We start from the raw sequence: 21,253 nt of genomic DNA on the forward strand, positions 1-21,253 counted from the left end.
GCGTTTTGAGAGAAGCAGGGGGAATTCAAAGAACATAGTTGAAGCAGACAAAAAATACGTAGTTTTAAGGGGCTTTATAAAAAGCTGCTCAATTTGGTAGGTAACTGTTGAGATATAAATGAAATACAGAATGTGGAAGCTAGATCTACCAAGAAAACTGAGACTCAGAGACATGAAGCTATTTGTCCAAGTTCATAGAGCAAGAGAGTGGGAGACAAACTGAACTACAACTACCCAAATTCAGTTCTGTTTTTCCCACTATATCATAGTGACACCACAAGACATTAGCCTGGAAATAAACCACTATCAGCTTGTCACAAGTTAGCTCAACTGAGTTCAGAAAGAACAAATTCTTTTCAGGAGTTCCCCTTCTCTCTCAGTTATAAGTTATTTTTCAGGGAAGAACTGAGCAAGGTGTATGCAGAACTCGAAGAAATGGAGAAAAGAGCATACAATCAGTTCTGTTTATCCCAGAAGATGCTGAGGAAAACAAGAGAATGCTGATGAAACATCATTAAAATAAGCCTTAGGTTATCCAATGGCTTTCTAGCAATAAGAAAATACATATTTCAAATCATTTACCTGGTTCCAATTTTATCACTTTAATTGCTGCTAATTCACCAGTGTTAACATTCCGTGCCTAAAAGGAAAAAAAAGGAAAAAAGGATTATTGTGAAGAAAGCTTTCACAAAAAGCAAATAAAACTGCATTTTAGCTGTTTTCAGTTATATAAAAATATTTTTAAAGAAATGCAAATATGATTTATATTTACAAAACAAATAGTTTATCCTTCACAATAAATTTCAACTTTAATGTATAAATTTAATATTGGCAATAATAATATTAATAGCTAATATACACATAGATCTTAGTATGGATATGCCAGGCACTGTTCTAAATATTTTAATATTAATTCATTTAATCTCACAACAATCTTATAAAGTAGGTACTGATATTATTCTCATTTTGCAAGTGAGGAAACTAAAGGATAAGAACTCAAAAGAACTTAACAAGGTCATACAGCCAGTAAACTGAACATGCTGGGATTCAGTCTAACTCCACAGTCTGAGCCTTAAGCATTACACTGTATTGCTATTCATTCAAAGGCTAGTTGAACTGATTAGCCTTAAATTTTTCATTTAAAAGTTATAGGATATGAAAGGCTAACATGATTGTGTATATAATTATGAAAACAGGCCCCCTGCATCCTTTTAAACACACCTGATGATAGAGTCAAATACATGTAGTTCAATGCAAAACAAATCCATTTTTGTAAGCCATATATTAAAAATCACTTTAAAAAATCAAATCATAATATTAGGTTCCTGGCATTTACAACTGTGTAATTATGTATCTAAATAGGCAGAAACTATATTAAAATGGCAGCAACTGTTTGTCAATTCAAAATGCTTAATAATTGGATCAGAACTTTCAACTTGATATTTTAAACTGTTAACTGAAACTTAATAAATTAATTTTCATATTACCAATGAAAAACAATACATGCCATTCCCTGATCACAGAAAGATCCATTCATATGACCAGGATTATTCCTAGTTGCAACACTCCCTTATTAATGGACTGGTGAAGACCTGGCAAGAGGTGATAACACCATTAATAGTGGAATTCTTCTAAGAATACTAGGGCACTAAAAATGCCAGCCACTGCTGAATATGATATGAGACACAGCCACTGCTGAAAACATAAAATTTAACCATTTAACTCTAACAAAGACATTAAAAGATCTCATATAAATTAATAAAATAAAATAAAATTTGCAGGGGAAATTCATTTAAAAATTGTTCCTTCAAACAAAATCCTCTTAGTACAAAACATTTGAACACTTATTTCAAATTAAACTTAATTTCCATAAAATGGGATAGATGTTTTAAATAGACAGTGCTGGATACTTGTTCCTTTCTCTAGGATGAAAAGATACATAAATGATCAAATAGAAAAAAAAAACCAGAATATCATTCTGGAAGCATTCTGTAAAAGAGGCAGGGTGTACCTGAACAACATTCAGGTATAATAGTCATAAAGCTTCTCAAGCACTGCAACAACTACTTGCCTCTCCTCACACTGATTATCTTTTCTCTAGTAGGCTTCTCCTTTACCCACTGTCCTTTTATATTTTTAGCATCTCCACCAAATAAGACAACTGCCATCATGCTATGGTTTTTTTACTTATTGAGAAGAAATTCAGAGTATGGGTGATTCTACTACGGAAGAGCAGACAAATGTAAACTCAGAAAGCTAGGGTGATTATAGCTGAGATTTTGTTCCCAATGACCACAGGAGGGCACACTCTCTATTTACAAGTTACACAGTATCTGTCCAAAATGGTTGCTGTACACAACGTACTCTTCTAAAAATAGATTTACTAATAGTTAACACCACCATATTATTTAACAGAAAAAATATGACACTAATTACTGATAAGTGGTTCACCAAAGTCAATATTTACTATAGGGTTGACTTATGAATACAATTATTTCAAAAGGTAAATCAGTCTACAATTTCCTAAAGGCTAACAGTTTTTAAATTACAGTTCTTTAGGGTTAATTAAACATAGAGCTAAAATGATTACTGTTCTTTGCCTTATATGACGTTAGAAATATCTTCAAATATGTAATTTATTTGGCAGTTTTTAGATATTTCACAAAAAGAAGGGGAAAGAGATAATTAAAAGCCCTTAAGAAACTTCACTTCTAAGGCTTTCCTTATCAAAATCCATGTTTATTAATAAATGGTCTTTAAAGCATTATGATTCACCAAGAATCTTGGTCTTCTGGCTAAAATAAATCATATTTTGCTATCTCTAAATTGACAGTAGTCAAGGTTACACGCAAAGGTAAATTTTAAAATCAGTATTATCTCTAACATTCTGCAACTGCTATTCTTTTTTCAATCACCTTGAGCAGTTCATTTTTAAAAAATGAGAGCAAGATAGAAATTATAAAATATTAGCATGTGTAAAGTTAAAAATTTTGAATTCAGAATTAGTAACATAAAATGTTCATACTTGTTAAGGGCAGAAAACAGGATAAAACATTCTAAGCAGCTAGATCTAGTCTGCTGCATCACTGATCTGATCACCATTCTTCAAATGCTCCCTCAGTGATGTTCTCATTATGCTGTTCTCGACTTACAACTCCACAGGAGTACACACCATTGCTTTAAAGACCAAAATCCAAATTCCCTGTCAGTGTATTTAAAGTTTTCACTAAACACAGCACTTTTCATAACAGCTTTATTGGAATAAAATTCACATACCATGAAGTTCACCCTTTCATTGTGTATGATTCAGTGGTGTTTAGTATATTCAGAGTTATGTAACTATACCATCGAATTTTAAAACATTTTCATCACCTCAAAAAGAAACCCCAGACCCATTAGCAGTCACTCCCTATTCCTCTGTTTCTCAATCCCTGGCAACCATACTAATCTACTTTCTATCTCTATGGATTTGACTATTGTAGACATTTCATGTAAATGGGATCAAATAATACATGGTCCTTTGTGACTGGTTTCTTTGACTTGGTGTAATGTTTTCAGATTCATCCATGTCTCAAACTCACTTATGTGTTACTGCCAAATAGTATTCCATTCTATGGAAATACCATATTTTGGTTGTTTCCACTTTATGGCTATTATGAATAATGGTGCTATAAACATCAGTGTACACATTTTTGTGTGGACCTGTTTTCAATTTTCCATTTGAATATCTTCTTTGGAGAATTATCTAATTCTTTGTCCATGTTAAATTGTTTATTTATATATATTTTGGATATAAATCCCTTACCAGTCACATGATTTGCAAATATTCTCTCCCATTTTGCGGGTTGTCTTTTCATTTTCTTATGAGTATCCTTTGAAACACAAAATTTTTTCATTTTGATGATGTCCAACTTAACTAATTTTTGTTTCTTGTATTTTAAGTGTTATAGCTAAGAAATTATTTGCCTGATCCAAGGTCACAAATATTTTGTTCCTGTGATTTTTTTTCCCTAAGAGTTCTATAGTTTTCTTAAATATAAGGCTATAATCTACTTTTGAGTGAATTATATGTGTCGGATAGGGCTTCAGTTTCAATCTTTTGCATGTGGATATGAAATTGTGAAATATTTGCGTTTTAACCTGGCCCCCATTTATATTTCTAGTCACTCCCTAACTTCTAATTTATCCTCTGGCCAAAGTAAACAACTTGCCATTCCCCAAAGCTATCCATGCTTTTGCTCCAACTCCCTCCCCTGGCCTGCAACATCCTTTGAAGCTCAGCTTAGGCTACCATAACTTCCCACAAGCCTTTTCCTGACCCTGGTCCCACACCTTATTTCAGTATATGCCTCCCCCATCACACAATCTCATAGATTTTGGGTAACTTTTCTCAAATGGAAGTGGACTGGTGAAGAAAACCCTCCAGGCCTAAACTGATCTTGGCTTAGAGGGGCTCTTGGAAAGTAACAACTTTCAAAGCCGTACCAGAATTCAGTTTGGTTCAGTAAGCCTTTTAGAGGCCATTCAGATTGGAACTAGTTTTGGAAAGAATTTTTCTGAGATGATTTCATGCTGATCGTTGAAGTAATCTCCAACTATCAGAAAGGCATTCCTTGAGTGTGAACTAAGGGTTAACAACATATTCAAGCAGCAATCATTAAGAGCCAAAAAATGTGCTAGGTACTATATAAAGTGGGTTAGAAACAGTCATTATCAGTAAAACATCTGACCATCATCTACTATGTATTAAGTCCCTTGGAGTATTCAAACCTTACTATGTAGAAGGGGTTGTCCAATGTGAATATGAATAAAAGTTCTGAATGAGAGGAAACAAATGCAACGTTTAGTCCTGGCTCTGCCAGTAACCAGCAGTGAGATCTGAGCAAGTAATTTCTTGTGTGTCTTCTTCCTGATCCCTCTGCCCACAAATTAAAAACATGAAGGTTAAAATATTCTATTTCTAAGGTTCCTTCTAATTCTAAAAGTCAATGTTTATATCAAATAATTTCAGTCTAAATCAACAGATTCCAAATACTTAACCAGCTGGATGGTTATATAAATATCACATAAAGAGTTTAAGTATGAAACAATAACAAAATATTGCTATAAATTTTGAATTCTAGGTCAAGCGATTAAGAATGGGACCCAGGAGTCTGTATTTTAAGTTACCGAGGTACTGCTGATACACAGCCAGGTTTAGGGATCCAGTTTAAAGCACTGTGTTACTGACTTTTATAAAATTAAACTACCAACTGCCTGAAAAGGAGTTACAGGAATGACTGCATGCAGGTGATACCATTTATGCAGAGGTTTGAAAAGATGGCCTGAAATACAAAAAACATAGAAAGGGGATGGGGAAAAGGGCGTAGAAAGAAAAGCATGAGCAAAGGCTTGGGGACAGAAAACAGACTATTTTGAGTGTACTAGGCCAGCCAAACCTCAGGGTACCTCCCATACAACCACTCCCTTTCAGAAGAAAATGGATAACCCATACTCACTGCTGAAAGGATGGTTTCATGTTTGCTTTTCCATAGTTGATTAGACTAGGTGTATTAGTCAGTTCTCATGTTGCTATAAGGAACTGCCTGAGACTGGGTAATTTATAAAGGAAAAAGGTTTAATTGACTCACAGTTCCACAGGGTTGGGAGGCCTCAGGAAACTTACAAGCATGGCAAAAGGGGAAGCAAATACATCCTCCTTCACATGGCAGTAGGAAGAACAAGTGTCGAGCAAAAGGGGGGAAGCACCTTATAAAACCATCAGATCTCATGAGAACTCAGTATCATAAGAATAGCATGAGGGCAATCGCCACCATGATTCAATTACCTTTCACCAGGTCCCCCTCCACAACCTGGGGATTACGGGAACTTACAATTCAAGATGAAATCTGGGTTGGCAAACAGCCAAACCATGTTACTAGGTATGTGCCCACTACAAGGGCAACCAATTCATAGGAAAACTGACAGAGTGACATACATCCCTGCTTTGCCCAGGGTACTCCTATGCCTATTGCACCAGTAGAATTACTAATAGTGTCTATGTATAGTCTTAAACAATTAAAAAATTATTAAATTTGGCCAGGCGCAGTGGTTCACACCAGTAATCTCAGCACTTGGAAGGATGAGGTGGATGGATCACCTGAGGTCAGGAGTTCGAGATCAGCCTGACCAACACGGAGAAACCCTGTCTCTATTTTTAAAATTACAAAATTAGCTGGGTATAGTGGCATGTGCCTATAATCCCAGCTACTTGGCAGGCTGAGGCAGGAGAATTGCTTGAACCTGGGAGGCGGAGGTCGCGGTGAGCTGAGATTGTGCCATTGCACTCCAGCCTGGGCAACAAAAGCAAAACTCTTGTCTCAAAAAAAAAAACTTTATTAAATTTGGATGGTAAACTATAAGATTACTCTATCGATAAACCCTGAGCTAACACGAAAAAGAAAACAGGGCAAATTCTCTAAAATAAGGGTCAGCAAACATGTCTATTTTTGTAAATAAAGTTTTACTGGTACACAGTCAGTTCCAACATACCAGTAATTTGTATTTCAATTTGTAAATCAATTTCGAGAGAACTGACATATTTACTATATGGAGTCTTCCAATCCATGAACACTACTGGCAAGTGTCTCTGTTTATTTAGATTTTGATATCTTTCATCAATACTTGTAGTTATGAGCATACAGAGCCTATACATAATTTTAATTTTGATTTTAAAAGCCACATGTGGCTAGTGATAACTGTATTAGACAGCACAACTCTAAAATATTTGAAACTGGAAATACTGAGAAATAGCACCACCATACAATGTAACTTACTGTGAAACCATGCTATATGCCAGTGTCATAGCATGCAGGACTTTGGGCATGAAGCGAAGTTTTGAAGAAAGAGAAAAGATGCAATTAAGAGAAAAATGAATAAAGAGCAAAGAACCCAACAGATGGACAGAGAAAAGTAAGAGACCTTGAGAAAAGAACAGGTCTCCAAGGTGCCTTGAGTTCCTGACAACTTTCCAGTTCCATAGATCACGTATCTTTACAATAGCCTCTCTTTTCTTAACCTGAATGGCTGTTTCTTAAAACCAGATAATTAAAGATCTACATTTCTAGGACTACATAGTCCTAAGTTCAAAAAAGAAAAAAAAGGATTGAGGCTATCATTAACTTTTAAAAAATGCACTTAGCAGATAATAATTTGATACAGACATGGAAAATAATCTGTGAATGATAAAAGAGTACAGTCAGTTCCAACATATCAGTAAATTTGTATTTCAAAGTTTAATTCTGAATTTTAGAATTCAAAAATGGACTTGTTCCACATCAATAATACTTTTAAATGGTAACTGGCAGACCACACTAAGAGTATGGATAAAATTTAACAGTAGCACTGAGTTTAGGAAAGGACAAGAAATCAGGTAACCAAATTCCAACTTTGCACTATAGAAGCAATAGCAGCAGCATCTCTAGCCCAGTGGTGCTCAGACCCCAATGTGCATAAATATCTTCCAAGATTTCACTTTTGGAAATATGTTAGATTCGATATAAAATACCCTGCCATTACAGATACCTAGAAATAGTAGACAAGACACAACAAACACTCTTTTACATGCACTGCTGAACTCACAAGCAAAGAAATTCACAGGTGGCACAAAGAGATACAGTATAAATAGTTTTTAAAAAATCTGTTTTACTGAATAAAATCAGAGCTGTAAACAAAAGCTCACATGACCTTAGCTTAAACTTGGAATCTAGGGACTTCAGTTTTGATTTTTATTAGATGTGGTAAAAGCTGAAACTGGAACCACTGCATAAAACCAGCAATGCCCTTTAAGAGTCACACTCCACAAGTAGGTCGGGGAAAAGGGCTCCGTCCGCGATACGCAACTTGTTCAAATCAGGCCTTCACTAGAATGGAAGAAGTATCTTACCTAGAAATCCAGAATCATAAGTCTGTCCCCAGTTGGGTACAGGGTAAAAATTTACACCAATTTTGAGGGCCAGGAGCCTCAAGTCAAGAAATGAATTTGTTTCTGGGTTGGTGGTAACACAAGGCACCTGGCAGAAGAAGAAGCAGCAAATTCTCTGTAGATAAACACATTTTCAACCCATAATCCAGGAAATTACTACATAATATTATCAGGCAGATATGAGCTTAGAACAAAATTATCAGGCATAAAAGGAAACAAACCCCCAGAGCAGTAAAAGCTATGAAAAACCAAATTAAATGCACAGAAGTTAAATTTTAGGAATTAATAGATATATAACATTACAATCAAGTATGCTTTAAAAGTTTACAGAAATAAAAGACAGTATTAAATACATAGGTCAGATTTTTTTTAAAGTTAACCCTATAAATAAATTAACACATAGGTCAGAAACAAGAGGCTAACAAAAATGACTTGGCAGATAGGATAAAAAGAACAAAATAGAATTTCTGGAAATAAAAAATGAAATTAAAAACCTAACTGGTGGCCGGGCGCGGTGGCTCAAGCCTGTAATCCCAGCACTTTGGGAGGCCGAGGCGGGTGGATCACGAGGTCAAGAGATCGAGACCATCCTGGTCAACATGGTGAAACCCCGTCACCACTAATACAAAAAATTAGCTGGGCATGGTGGCGCGTGCCTGTAATCCCAGCTACTCAGGAGGCTGAGGCAGGAGAATTGCCTGAACCCAGGAGGCGGAGGTTGCAGTGAGCCGAGATCGCGCCATTGCACTCCAGCCTGGGTAACGAGCAAAACTCCATCTAAAAAAAAAAAAAAAAAAAAAAAACCTAACTGGTGTACACAGACATAAAATTAGTAAACAAAATGGCAGCTCTGAAGCAGCAAAGAGAGCAAGAGATAGAAAATGAAAGAGACATGAGGAATAGAAGAAGATATATATCTAATTAAATAAGGAAGAGAGAGAGATGAAGAATAGAATAAGAAGATATGTATCTAATTAAACAAGGAAGGAAGAGAGAACCAGTATTTCAACAGATAGTGGTTGAAATTTTTCCAGAATGCGTAGAAGACATAAAACCTCAGATTCAGGAGACACAGTCATAAGGAAAGTAAATAACCAATAAATCCGTCTAAGGCCATACCACTCTGAACGTGCCCGATATTGTCAGATCTCAGAAGCAAAGCAGGGTCAGGCCTGGTTGTTAGTACTTGGATGGGAGACTGCCTGGGAAAACCGGGTGCCGTAGGCTTAAAAAAAAACAAAGAAACAAGAAATCCACATCTAGACACATTACATGAAACTGCAAAACAAAACACTAAAGACAAAGAAATGATCTTTAAAAGCACTCACAGAAAAGGAGTCAGACTATTTATCTACAAAGGAACAACAATTAGACTTTTCAGAGAAAAAAAAAAAGCCAGAAAGACTGCAGAATAATATTGTGCTAAAAAAAATTAAGTAAATCTAGAATTATATTCTCAGGTAAAACATCATTCAATAAATAGGGCAAAATAAAGACATTTTCTAACAAACACCAAGGATTCACTGCCAAAAGACGTGCAATAACACATTCTTCTAAAGGATATATTTCAGGATCAAAAGAGACTTAGATGGAAAGTTTAAAATGCAAGGAGTATCAAATAAACTAGCAATCTTGGGTAGAGATAAAGTTTGAGGACTGTAAAAACAACAATAATAATGTCTACGCAATTTTTTAAAAGCTAGAACTCAAATATGGAGCAAAATATCATGGAAATGGGAAGGTAGAAGTACAATTCAATTGCTCTAAAGACTTTAAACTGTTTGGGAAGTGGACAGAGTTAGTAATTTGGGGTCTTAGGTTCGCTATGTTTATTAAATTATTAAGAGCAACAATTAGAATAATGAAAGTAGTATATAACAGCGATTCTTAATTGAGGATACTACCCACATAAAAATGGAAAGAAGGTGTTTGGAAATGTGGAGGGGCATTTGGGGTTGTCCCAATAACTGGGGATGATAATAGTATTTGGTAGGTAGGAGCCAATGATTTGAAAAGTCCTGTTGTGCCTTCAGAGTGCCACATGACAATCCTGGCAAAAATAACAATAGCACCTATACTGAGAAATACTGTATACACCTACCAAAAAATGAAATTTAAACAACTCAGCATGGAAATTAAACGACTCAATAAAAATCACTTGTAGATCTGCTTTAAATCACAGAGTCTTGGCTTACACACCATACAGATTCTGAATCAGCAGATCTGAGGTGAGCCCCAGGAACCTATAGTTTTAATACCACTCCAGTGACTCTGATTCAATCAATAATAGCCTATCAATCACACTTTGAGAAACACTGTAGTCTAATAAGGATGAAATGTTAGATGAATGGGGTTTAAGAGACTCCCATTTCAGAGAGAGGTACTGGAGGAAGGGATGCCCAGGGTTGAGAAGAAATCTAGCAACAGGGAGTAGATGGTGGCAGAAACTCACATGCATTTATCATTAAGTGTCCCCAAAGCAGAAATTGGAGATTAGAAGAAAAAGCACTTTTTAAAGATTAATAATAATATAGTAGAGCAGTGCTTTACATAAAATGCCTTTAAAAAAATACTGGAAATGAAAATACAACAGAATAGTTTAGAAAAACATAAATGAAATAATTCAATCCACAACCTAAAAATGAGTCACCCTATAAACACAATGGGAAAGTCTGTCTTCAGAAATCCTGCCCATACTCTGACCTACATCCATCTCTTGAGTAATGACCTTATTCACCAATTTCTAACATCTAGGATATATCTGCCCTGGAGTAGCAGAATAGTATTTCTGAAACGTGCTAAATATATTCTGGTTAAAAAAAAAAAAAGAGTTCTTGGTTAAGTATTAGAAATAATACATACTATATTCTCCTAGAGATCAACTGTACACGCCAGCACATTAAAAGATCCTGAAAGTTCTGCGGTAAAGAAAACCATTTACTTTTGTTTGACTCTTCATCTCCCACCATTATTTGACTAAAGACACCCAAAAGTCCCCCAACTTGCTAGAAAATTTAGGATTTAGAAAAATACATTCACTTAAGTAAACACTGTCTATTCACTGCTATATCCTTGGCACCTTGAACAGTGCCTGGAAGACAACCGATGCTCAAAATATGTTGCTGAATAAGTAATTAAAATCAGTTGTGTGCTGGTAAATGTTTAAAAAAACAGCTTAGGGGAAGGAAGACAGAGTGAGCATTGATTTGTAGCGTTTTAGTGATGTAAACACTCCCACCAAGGCAGATCACAACATACCAACCTGGCATTTCTGCACATGGAGTTGGAAAGAGATGCTTATAATCTTATTAATAAAAAAAAGCTCCTGGACATCACCGATTAAAAGGCTGAAGTGAAGCTTATTTAATGCAAATGCAGAATTATTACTTCCCTAACCAGTATCCCTGGGGAATGAAGACCAAGTTTTCCAGATAATGGGATAAATGTTAAGTGAAAAAAATGCATATTTTTTAATTCAAAAAAAAAACATTGTATGCTTATTGAGTGTGTGGTACAAAATTTAACATTTTCTGTTAACTCAATATTGCCGATTATATCAATTATCTATAAAGCATCCCAAAGTGATACTCTTAAATAAGATACATAAAAGCTATTTGCCCCTATACTAAATCACGTTTCTAGCTGGGGCCCAAGGCTGGGTTTCACTGAGCCCAAGAATCCCTGACACTGAACACAAACTGATAAATGTTTACACTTCTTTCTGAGAAAAACATCTACAGACTCCATCAGGTGTCACTATGGTCTGAATGAGTCCCTCAAAGGTCATGTGTTGGAAACTTAATCCCCAATGCAACAGCATTGGCAGGTGGAGTGATTAGGTCATAAAGCCAGAGAATGAATTGATGTCATTATTGAGGAAGCAGGTTGTTTAAGACTGAGTTGGTTATAAAAGTGAGTTTGGGTCTCTCCTGCTCTCTTGATCTTTCGCTCTTTCTTAGCCTTCCACCTCCTGCCACTGGATGACACAGCACAAAGGCTCTAACTAGATGCCACTGCCATGCTCTTGGACTTTCCAGCCTCCAAAACTGTGAGCCAAATAAATCTTTGTTCTTGTAAATTGCTCAGTCTCAGGTATTCCATTATAACAGCATAAAATGGACTAAGACAGGTATCCATAAGGTTAAGAATCACTTCTCTAAGTAAATCTGGACTGTTCTGCTTAATTTAAGGCATTTTGGTTTTCTTCCTCTCTCTCATCAGGCTGTCAGTGGTTACTTTGAACTGACAGTGTGATGCTTACAGCATCCCCACCTCCAATTTGTTTTGGGTTGGAGAAACTGATAGTTGAGCTTGTTAGAAAATGTTTTCATTAAATCACTGAGGACTTCACCTATGAATATAGTAAATAACAACAAAAAATGTACAAACTGGTGCCAAATGTATAAAATAAATGAAATGTTTACACAGTTGATGGTAGTCCAGATTAAATATATTATAGAAACATGACATATTCTACCCAATAAAATCTGTCTTCTTACAGGTCTTTTAAGATAATTTCCATCTTAAAAGAGAATACACTTTTCAAATGTGTCATAAAACTTAGAACCTATCCATTTCAGAACGTCATTTTTACCTGCAGTCATTAGAATCTATCCATTTTTTAAAAAAAGCTATATATAGCAAACTTCACTTTTTAAAATTTTAATTTTTTAAAATAATTTTTGTGCAGGGGCTATGCTAATCTTCTCTGTATCATTCCAATTTTAGTATATGTGCTGCCAAAGTGAGCATCAAACTTCATTTTTTAATTTAAGATCACTTATGTTTAAATCTGGGGTGAGTGAACCAATTTCTAGAATTCGTGCCTATTATTTTAGGGCTGGATATGCACTTGTCCTTTGGTATATGCAGGAGACTGGTTCCAGGACCCTTGATCATACTAAAATCCACACCTGCTCAAATCCCACAGCAAGCCCTGCAGAACCTGTGTATACGAAAAGTCAGCCATATTTACGTGGGTTTCACATTACACGAATACTGAGTTTGGTTGAAAAAAAAATCCGCATATGCGGACACATGTAGTTCAAGTTCAAGCATATGCTGTTCAAGGGTCAATTGTATATCTTTCATTAAAATCAGTGAAATGAGAAGGACATACACATGCTTTTTCATGACACAAAATTTCAAAGTAAATTAAATATATTTATAACTAAGCTTCATCAAGGCTTTGAACATGACTCTTACAAAGCACTCGTAGCAATATTAGAAACTTTTTTTTGTTACGCTTTATAAAAATGTTTCTACCATTACTCCATTCACTAAAAATTTGCCTACAAGAGAATGACCAATATGAATACCACTATTTTCACATTTCTCCTGTTCCCAACACCCTTCAACAACAACTCATTTGCTTCTGTTACTGCTGGACTTTTACTTCAATAACATTATAATAACCTTGGGAGAAAAATGGAGGAGCCAGGGGAAGGCAAAACAACTTCTAAGGATACACTGCACAAAGGTAAGCCTGAAATGAAGACAGCTTGAACTAAGGTCATTTAATGGGAATGGAGAGAAATGATTAAAAATTCTACTTTATCCCAGGTTTTCCAGATTGTGGTTCTCCAGAACAAAAATTAACAAGAGCCACATTATTTTTGCCTAAGTAATTACTTCCAAGAATAAATAGCATTCTTTTCTGTTGTGCTTTTAATCCAGAGGTATCTAGAACAGTCCTCAAATGAAGGGGTGATAGTGGAGGAGGTCCATTCCTCTCCACAGAGCCAGACCTGAGATCACTCAGCCAGCCACGTATCAAAACAGCATGTTCACAAATAAGTTATAAAACAGCTTGGCCAGATGGACAGGGAAAAAATGTAAGACCACATCATGAAAAAAGGAAGAGGCTCACTTCAGGGAATAAGATAAGCAGAATATGGTCATGATGCCAAGGATAAGAATAAACAGAAAAAGGCCTGGCAGCAACTGGCTTTGACAATAACTTGAATTAATCTCATTTGTGCTGACAAATATTATTTTCAGGTCCACATACCAGTGCAATAGCTTGTCTTTTCCATGCTAATCCCACACAGATCTTTGAGGGCTGAAGTAAGGAAGCTGGACAAAGTTCCTATCACCCTTTGTCAGTGCTATATCCTCCTCCCAAAGTTTCTTGAGACTGGCCTAGAAAGGGGCTTTCCTGTGCGTCAGAAGGAATTTGAATCTATCAAACTCTCTAATTATTCTTCCAGAAATAGGAAACTCACAATGTAACTCTTAACATCTGAAACAGAAATGGAATAAAAGAATGATTCCACTATGATATCAATTATTAAGACCAGATAAAATACTAGTTCAGATATACACTTCCAGCATTCTAACATTCAGTTTAATAAAAGAGAGATGGATGCCATTGTTTCCATTCAAGAAATAACACCAACTCATAATGAAGTACTAAAATTGTAATGTGCAATAAACCCACCTGCAAAGGTCTCTGTATGTATAAAAATTACCAAAGGAATTAAGCAACACAGCTTGCTGCTGACAAATCTAAGCAAGATATAAAAAGTGGATTTTACCAAACAACCTACATGCACATGCACACACATATACTTTTACCTAATAATGGTTTTATTCAGGCTACATAGCAAGTATTAATAGGTTTTTCCACTATCTGATGATGCTGGATTTTTTTTAATCTGCAAAATAAAATGGAATCTTCTGAAACTCTTATACAATAGAGAAATTACATAATTTGACCTGATGAGGCTAACTATCAGCTCCTTTCTCACTCTCAGGGTTGGCTAATTTGTCTTTCTGCTTACTGCCTTTGTTCTTTTGGGATGAATGTAATTTCCCAAATATAAGACACTCCTATTATCCTATTTATCCATTATTATTTACTGTGACATAACAAAGCTTTGTTTACTAAAACCTATTGCAGCGCACTATACACTAATTTTAATTTTCTCACACTCATTATTCAAAGAATCAGAAGCTCAAATATGCTACAGTATAAAGGGCTCTGGAAAACACTATCAAATAATTCTTTCCATCTGTTTAGTTAAAAGGAGGGGGGGAGACTGAGATTTCAATTACTCTTCAAAATATTTTGTGATATATATGCCTTATTTAAAGCCGGAAAGCTTTAGTATACAAAAGAATAGAGCTGTTAAAAAGTTCAGGATGATAGACACAGTGTTCATTATGTAGAATACATGTATACTTAAATATTAAAGTATCAGGAAAAGGGAAAGGAAAATACAAGTTTGGTTTTGGGGTTGTGTTTGTCTGTTTGTTTTCAGACAAGATCTCACTTTGTTGCACCAACTGGAGTATAGTGGCACGATTATAGCTCACTGCAGCCTCTTAACTCCTGAGCTCAAACAATCTTCCTGCCTCAGCCTCCTGAGTAGCTGGAACTACAGGCATACACCACCATACCTGGCTAATTTTTAAGTTTTTTAAATGTAGAACTGGGTCTCACCATGTTGCGCAGGCTAGTCTCAAACTCCTGGCCTCAAGTGATCCTCCCACCTCGGCATCCCAAAGTGTTGGGATTATAGTGTGAGCCACCACACCCAGCCTACAAGTATTTGTAAACCAATAGCTTAATATTCCACAGTCTACTAAGATAAAATAAAAGACAATTCAGTTTACATTTCTGAACTTCTGCCAATATTTTTTACTCAAAACAATGTGCTTTAACTTTGAGCCCCAAATTTTTAACATATGACAGTACTTTTCATAAAACAATTTTAGCAAAAATATTAGCCCAGAAATAACATCTCTCTTCACTTCCTATAAGAGATCAAAGAGTCATTCTTACTATGTAAGGTAAATATATCTCTATTTAACAGATCTATTACTTGATCTAAAAGACTATTTGCTTTTGAATGATTTAGTAGTATGTACTATTATTGGACTTAGCTAAGCTGTAACACATACCAATAAATGGTTGGATTTCACATCACCCTCACCACAATAAATGACAACTTTTCATCAATTAAAAACCTTGAAATTTCAAGTCAAAATAAAGAATTATTCTTTTTCAACTTGCTGAGTTTCATCATGCCACATATTTACACCAGTAAAAATGGATAGTGTCATAAATCTCTCAGCCAAGACCTTAGTACTAAAAAAAAAAAGAAAAAAGAAAAAGAAAAATCCTACATAGTACTCACCAACTCTATAAAATGTGCTTTAAAACAACATTAAGAATTAGTGACTACAAATATAAGAGAATTCAGTAAGATGGTAACCTATAAAAAGAATATACAAAAATCAAGTTTTCATATATACAACATATTATACAAATAACAGCAGAAGATATAGACTTCACTTCCAGTAGCAACTATTTGTATATTGTCACTTAACCAGAAATGTGCAAACTTAAGAAGAAAAGTTTAAAAACCTTTAAAGAAATGTAAGTAGAAATGAATGAAGAGAATATTATAATTATATTCTGAGACAGACTAAACATCACAAAACTATCAATTCTTCTTAAGTTATTATAATTTATACAAACCCAATAAAAGTTATCAACTTTTTTCCTCCAGGAACTAGAAAAGCAGATTCTAAAGATCTTATTGAAAAATAAACAAGCAGTAATTGCCAGGAAAACTCTGAAAATGAAGAGCAATGAGAAAACAGCTCTAACAGTACAACTTTATATTGCCTCAAGAATTAAAAGTGTATGAGTGACAAATCAATAGACCAATAAGACAAAATAGAAAGTCCACAAATACACCCATATAAAGAATTCTTAGAAACACAGGAGATAATCCAATGGAAAAATGGGCAAGTATGTGAAAAAGAAAAGAAATACAAACGGCCTTTGAACATATGATAAGCTGAAAACAGAAACACAAAAAATATACAGTGAGATAGTTTTTCTTATCAAGTTGGCAAAATCTGATTTAGTCCAACCACTCTCTTGTCAAGCTGTAGGGAAAGGGGGGCATTCCAAGGACCCTCATACATTGCTGCTGGAATGCAAAATGTATACAAACGGAGCATCAATCAAAATTACAGAAGCATGTACCCTTTCATCTAGCAAACACCTTTCTAGGAAACGAAACCATCAGGACACTTACATACATACAAAATACACATACGATGTTATTCACTATGAAACTGCCTGTAAAAGCAAAAGATTGAATGAATTCAAGTGCAAAAGGACTAGTTGAATAAACTACGGCATATACCAAGAAATTAATAGAATGCAGTTAAAAAAAAAAGGAGTAAAAATAAAGAAACCAAGGTGAAAAATATTAGTATGTTACTTTGAGTAAAAGGAGTTAGAAATAAGAATGTACATTTGAATTAGCCTTTTGAATAAAGTCTAAAGGAATAAACAGAAATTAATAAAAATTAATTAAAATATTGTTAATACATATAATGAACTAAGGAGAAGGGATAGATGGGGATGGGTGGGAGCAAGATTTCCCAGATGATACTTTTTAAAAATAGCACTTTGAATTTTAAACCATGTAAATAAATGCATTCTTTATTAAAATTATAAATTAAATTTGAAATAAAAAGATAAGAAATTGGTAGCATGGTTAACATTTGGCACCAAAAGTTTACCAAAACATGGTGTAAGCCTTTCCTTTGATGGTTTCAGGAATAATTAAAATTATAATAGTAATAATAATTGGCTGGGCATGGTAGCTCATGCCTGTAATCCCAGCACTTTGGGAGGCCAAGGCGGGTGGATCTCTTGAGGTCAAGAGTTTGAGACCAGCCTGGCCAACATGGCAAAATCCTGTCTCTATCAAAAAATACAAAAATTAGCCAGGTGTGGTGATGCACACCAACAGTCCCAGCTACTCAGGAGGCTGAGGCAGGAGAACAGCTTGAAGCCAGGAGGTAGAGGTTGCAGTGAGCTGAGATCATGTCACTGTACTCTAGCCTGGGAGACAAAGCAAGACTCTTGTCTCATTTGAAAACAAAAGAAAAAGAAAAGGAAGAAGAAGAATTGTGTGAAACATAAACATCACAAATGCAATCACAGTTGTCTACATGCTCATACTAAATTTCCAATCTAAAACCAAAGAATATAATACTCTTTGGAAACTCATGCTGTAGTATGTAACAAAAAGCCACGTTGTTTACCTTGTTCAAGCTATTGTTGTATTTTATATGTCACTAAGAAGTCAGCAAGAAGAGTACCACTTGTGACAGGCAGAAAGGTTTTAATAATAGCCAGTTCAGTGCAGGTCAGGCTAGGATTATGCTAAAACTGGCAGGCTTGAGGTAGTATGCAGCAGCCTTCAATCCAAAGAATGAAAGCATAAGAGGAAAGGCCACTTCCAATACATGTCACATTGTCTCTTTAATAAAATAAAAACACATGGGAACCATCTCATTTCCATCTTTGAAGTGACTTAGAGTTTTGTTTAAGCCAAGAGGAAGACAAAAGTCTACAGGTAACACCTCAGTAACAAATGAGTGCAGCTCATTTTCAAGTATTTTAGGAACTTAAGTAGTTAAATGAAAGGAATTGAGGCTGTATTTTAGTGAAGCCTGCCTAGCTACCTAGCAGCAGGGTCAGACAATCCTGGCAATGACTTTTAGAGAATCAGAAACTAAGTCACAGCCATATCACTCAGAGAAATCTGAGTACTTACAGAGAAACTATGCCAAAAAGTTAAGGGCTCCTGTTACAAGCATACATTTTAGTGTTTATTACAAGAGACTGCTGTAAGTAGGATCTTTGTTCTCATATCTAATTAAGATCTAGCTGGGTACATAATATTTATATGGGGAGGGTTTACTGTGGTTTTAAAAAAAGGTATTTTATATTTCTGGAAACATGTAGAGACATGCTTACAAAAAGAAAAACAATCTGGTAACTTTATAAGACAATTTACCCAAACTTCAGTAAGCCCAAACCCATATAACCAACTAGACAATGCCACTGACACCCATGTACCTCAAATTAATCCTCTGCAAAAACCCTGCTATTCCTTAGGTGTAGTGACACCACCCAACACGTTGCAACTTCCCAAGGGAGAACGCTATAACCCAATGCCTTAACCCTCCCCATTCCTCCAGTCACAGAATTATAAACGTCTGTTGCATGTTTTTAACTCCTCTGTTTCTATTACTAGTGCCCTAGAGTTCAGGCCACCATAATCTCTTCTCTAGAATACTACAGTCTCCAGTCTTGACTCTACAATCCATGCACTGAAGTCTTCACATTTATTAGCGTAAGCTGCTCATAATATTACCTTTTAAAGTACTGCTAAATTAGTAGGTATGCTCTTTTTATATTTGCAATAATAATTAACAAATAATATTTATGCCTTCTCTTTTATTTCTTGGGTGTTCTTACCAGGTTTTTCTTTTTGAGATATCTCTTCAAATGTTGTTGAGCTTTAGGTTTTACAGACCCCTCAATGCCGTTCTCTCTCTCTCTCTCTCCCTCTGTCTCTCTCCCTCTCTCTCTGTCTCTCTCCCTCCACCATTAAGTTCCTGCCCTTCTTATTATTTACATTTCCAGTGCCTATGAGTTTACTCTGCTCCTTGGCTGGAGCAGATAATGTCAGAATGGATTAAAGAAAAAAAAGAAAAAAAAAAAACAAACAAGCAAAGAAATACTAAAGGAAAGTATTTAAATGGAAGTAAAATGATAAGTGACAAAAATATGTATCACCACCAAAGACCAAATAGCATTAGAAATGGTAAAGATTTATTTTTCAAATATCTTTAAAAGATAAATAACTGATTAAGACAAGAACAGTAACAGTATACTGTGGGGCATGTAATATAGCCAAGTAAAATGTATGGCAATAACAGCACAAAGGGCAGAAGTGGGTAAATGGAAATATACAGTTGTTATGTTCTTATGCCACATGTGAAATGACCTAAAATTACTCAAAGACTGACAATGATAAAATTAAAGACATTTACTATAAATCCTAAAGCAGCCACTACAAGTATTAAAACAGAGGTATGGCTATTAAACCAATAAATGAGATAAAGTAACACTAAAAAAAAAGCACCCAATTTTTTAAAAAAGGGTAGAAAAAGGGGGAAACAAAGAACAGATGGAATGAACAGAAAACAAGTAGTAAGATGACAGAACTGAATTCAACTGTATCAATAACATTTAGTGCAAGCAGTACTCCCATTTGAAGGGCAGATAATGTCAGACTGGATTAAAGAAAAATAAAGAAAATGAAGTAGTGAGCTTCAACTATATGTTGCCTACACAAAGCACATATTAAAGACACAAGCAGGTTAAAAAATAAAAGGAAGGAAAAAAGATACACCATGCTTACGCTAATCAAAAGAAAGCTACAGTGGTTACATTAACATCGACTAAGCTGATTTCAAAACAAAGAACATAACTAGGGACAAAAGCTGTCATTTCATAATGATGAAAGTTTGAATTCATTTACAGGGCATAACAGCCTAAACATTTATGCAGTGAAGAACAGAGCTTCAAAATACATGAAGCAAAACTTAGCTTAACTGCAAGAATAGACAAGTTCACAGAGACTCTAACCTTTTCTTAATATTAATGTGCAGAGACCCTAACCTTCTCTTAATATTTGACAGTAGAAAGAAAATCTGTAAAGATAATGAAGACTCGATATTCTCAATTTGGCCTGACAATTACAGAGCATTTCACTCAATAACAGCAGAATACACATTCTTTTCCAGGGCACAGAGAACATTTACCAATATATACCATACTCTCAATCATAAAACAAGTCTCAATAAATCTGAAAGGATTCAAAATCATAAAAAGTGTGTTTTCTTACCACAAGGGAATTACATTAGAAATTCAATTGTCCATGAATGGATTTTAGATAATATTTTTAATGAGTGAAAATTAAATCAGAACATAGCAAAATTTGTGATATGCAGCTAAAATAGTACTTAGAAGGAAACAGAGCAACAAATGTTTGTATAAGGAAAAAAAGAAAGGAAACAGGAAATCAGTGACTTTAGTCTCCACCTTAAGAAACTAAAGTAAAGCAAATGGCCAGTGAAACCTCAAGTAAGTAGAAGATCAGATTAGCATGTAAATCAATTAAATAGAGCAGAAAAACAATAAAGAAAAATCCATTAAATTTTGCGTCTTTGAGAAGAATCAATAAGCCTCTGTTATCTCTAACATAAACTTCTAGTCAAACTAATCAGGAAAAAAAGACAGTCCAAAAAGAAAAAAGAAAGAAAAAAGAGAGAAGACACAAATTTACCAATGTTGGGAAGGAGAGATATACAGATTGTACAGATATTAAAAGGATAATGATAAAATATTATAAATAACTTTATGCCATTAAGTTTCAACTTGGATGAAATGGATAAATTCTTTGT

The 21,253-nt window shown here is 35.0% G+C and overlaps 1 protein-coding gene and 1 pseudogene across 3 annotated transcripts in view; both read right to left on the reverse strand.

Moving 5' to 3' along the window:
• The window catches only part of MAP4K3 (mitogen-activated protein kinase kinase kinase kinase 3), a 181,715-nt gene that overhangs the window by 129,643 nt on the left and 30,819 nt on the right, over window positions 1-21,253 (reverse strand). For all 3 annotated transcript variants that reach the window (XR_002478564.2, XM_012450642.2, XM_012450641.2), the window contains exon 2: window positions 583-640. Coding sequence is in view for 2 of the 3 variants with exons in the window: in XM_012450642.2 (XP_012306065.2) it covers window positions 583-640 (58 nt within the window). In the remaining variant the exon portion in view is untranslated. The remainder of the gene's footprint in view (window positions 1-582; window positions 641-21,253) is intronic.
• Window positions 12,619-12,715, reverse strand: LOC135269783 (U6 spliceosomal RNA; annotated as a pseudogene).

Source organism: Aotus nancymaae, unplaced genomic scaffold (assembly GCF_030222135.1).
Source record: "Aotus nancymaae isolate 86718 unplaced genomic scaffold, 86718_ANA_hifiasm-v0.15.2.pri h1tg000057l, whole genome shotgun sequence".
NCBI lineage: Eukaryota > Metazoa > Chordata > Mammalia > Primates > Aotidae > Aotus > Aotus nancymaae.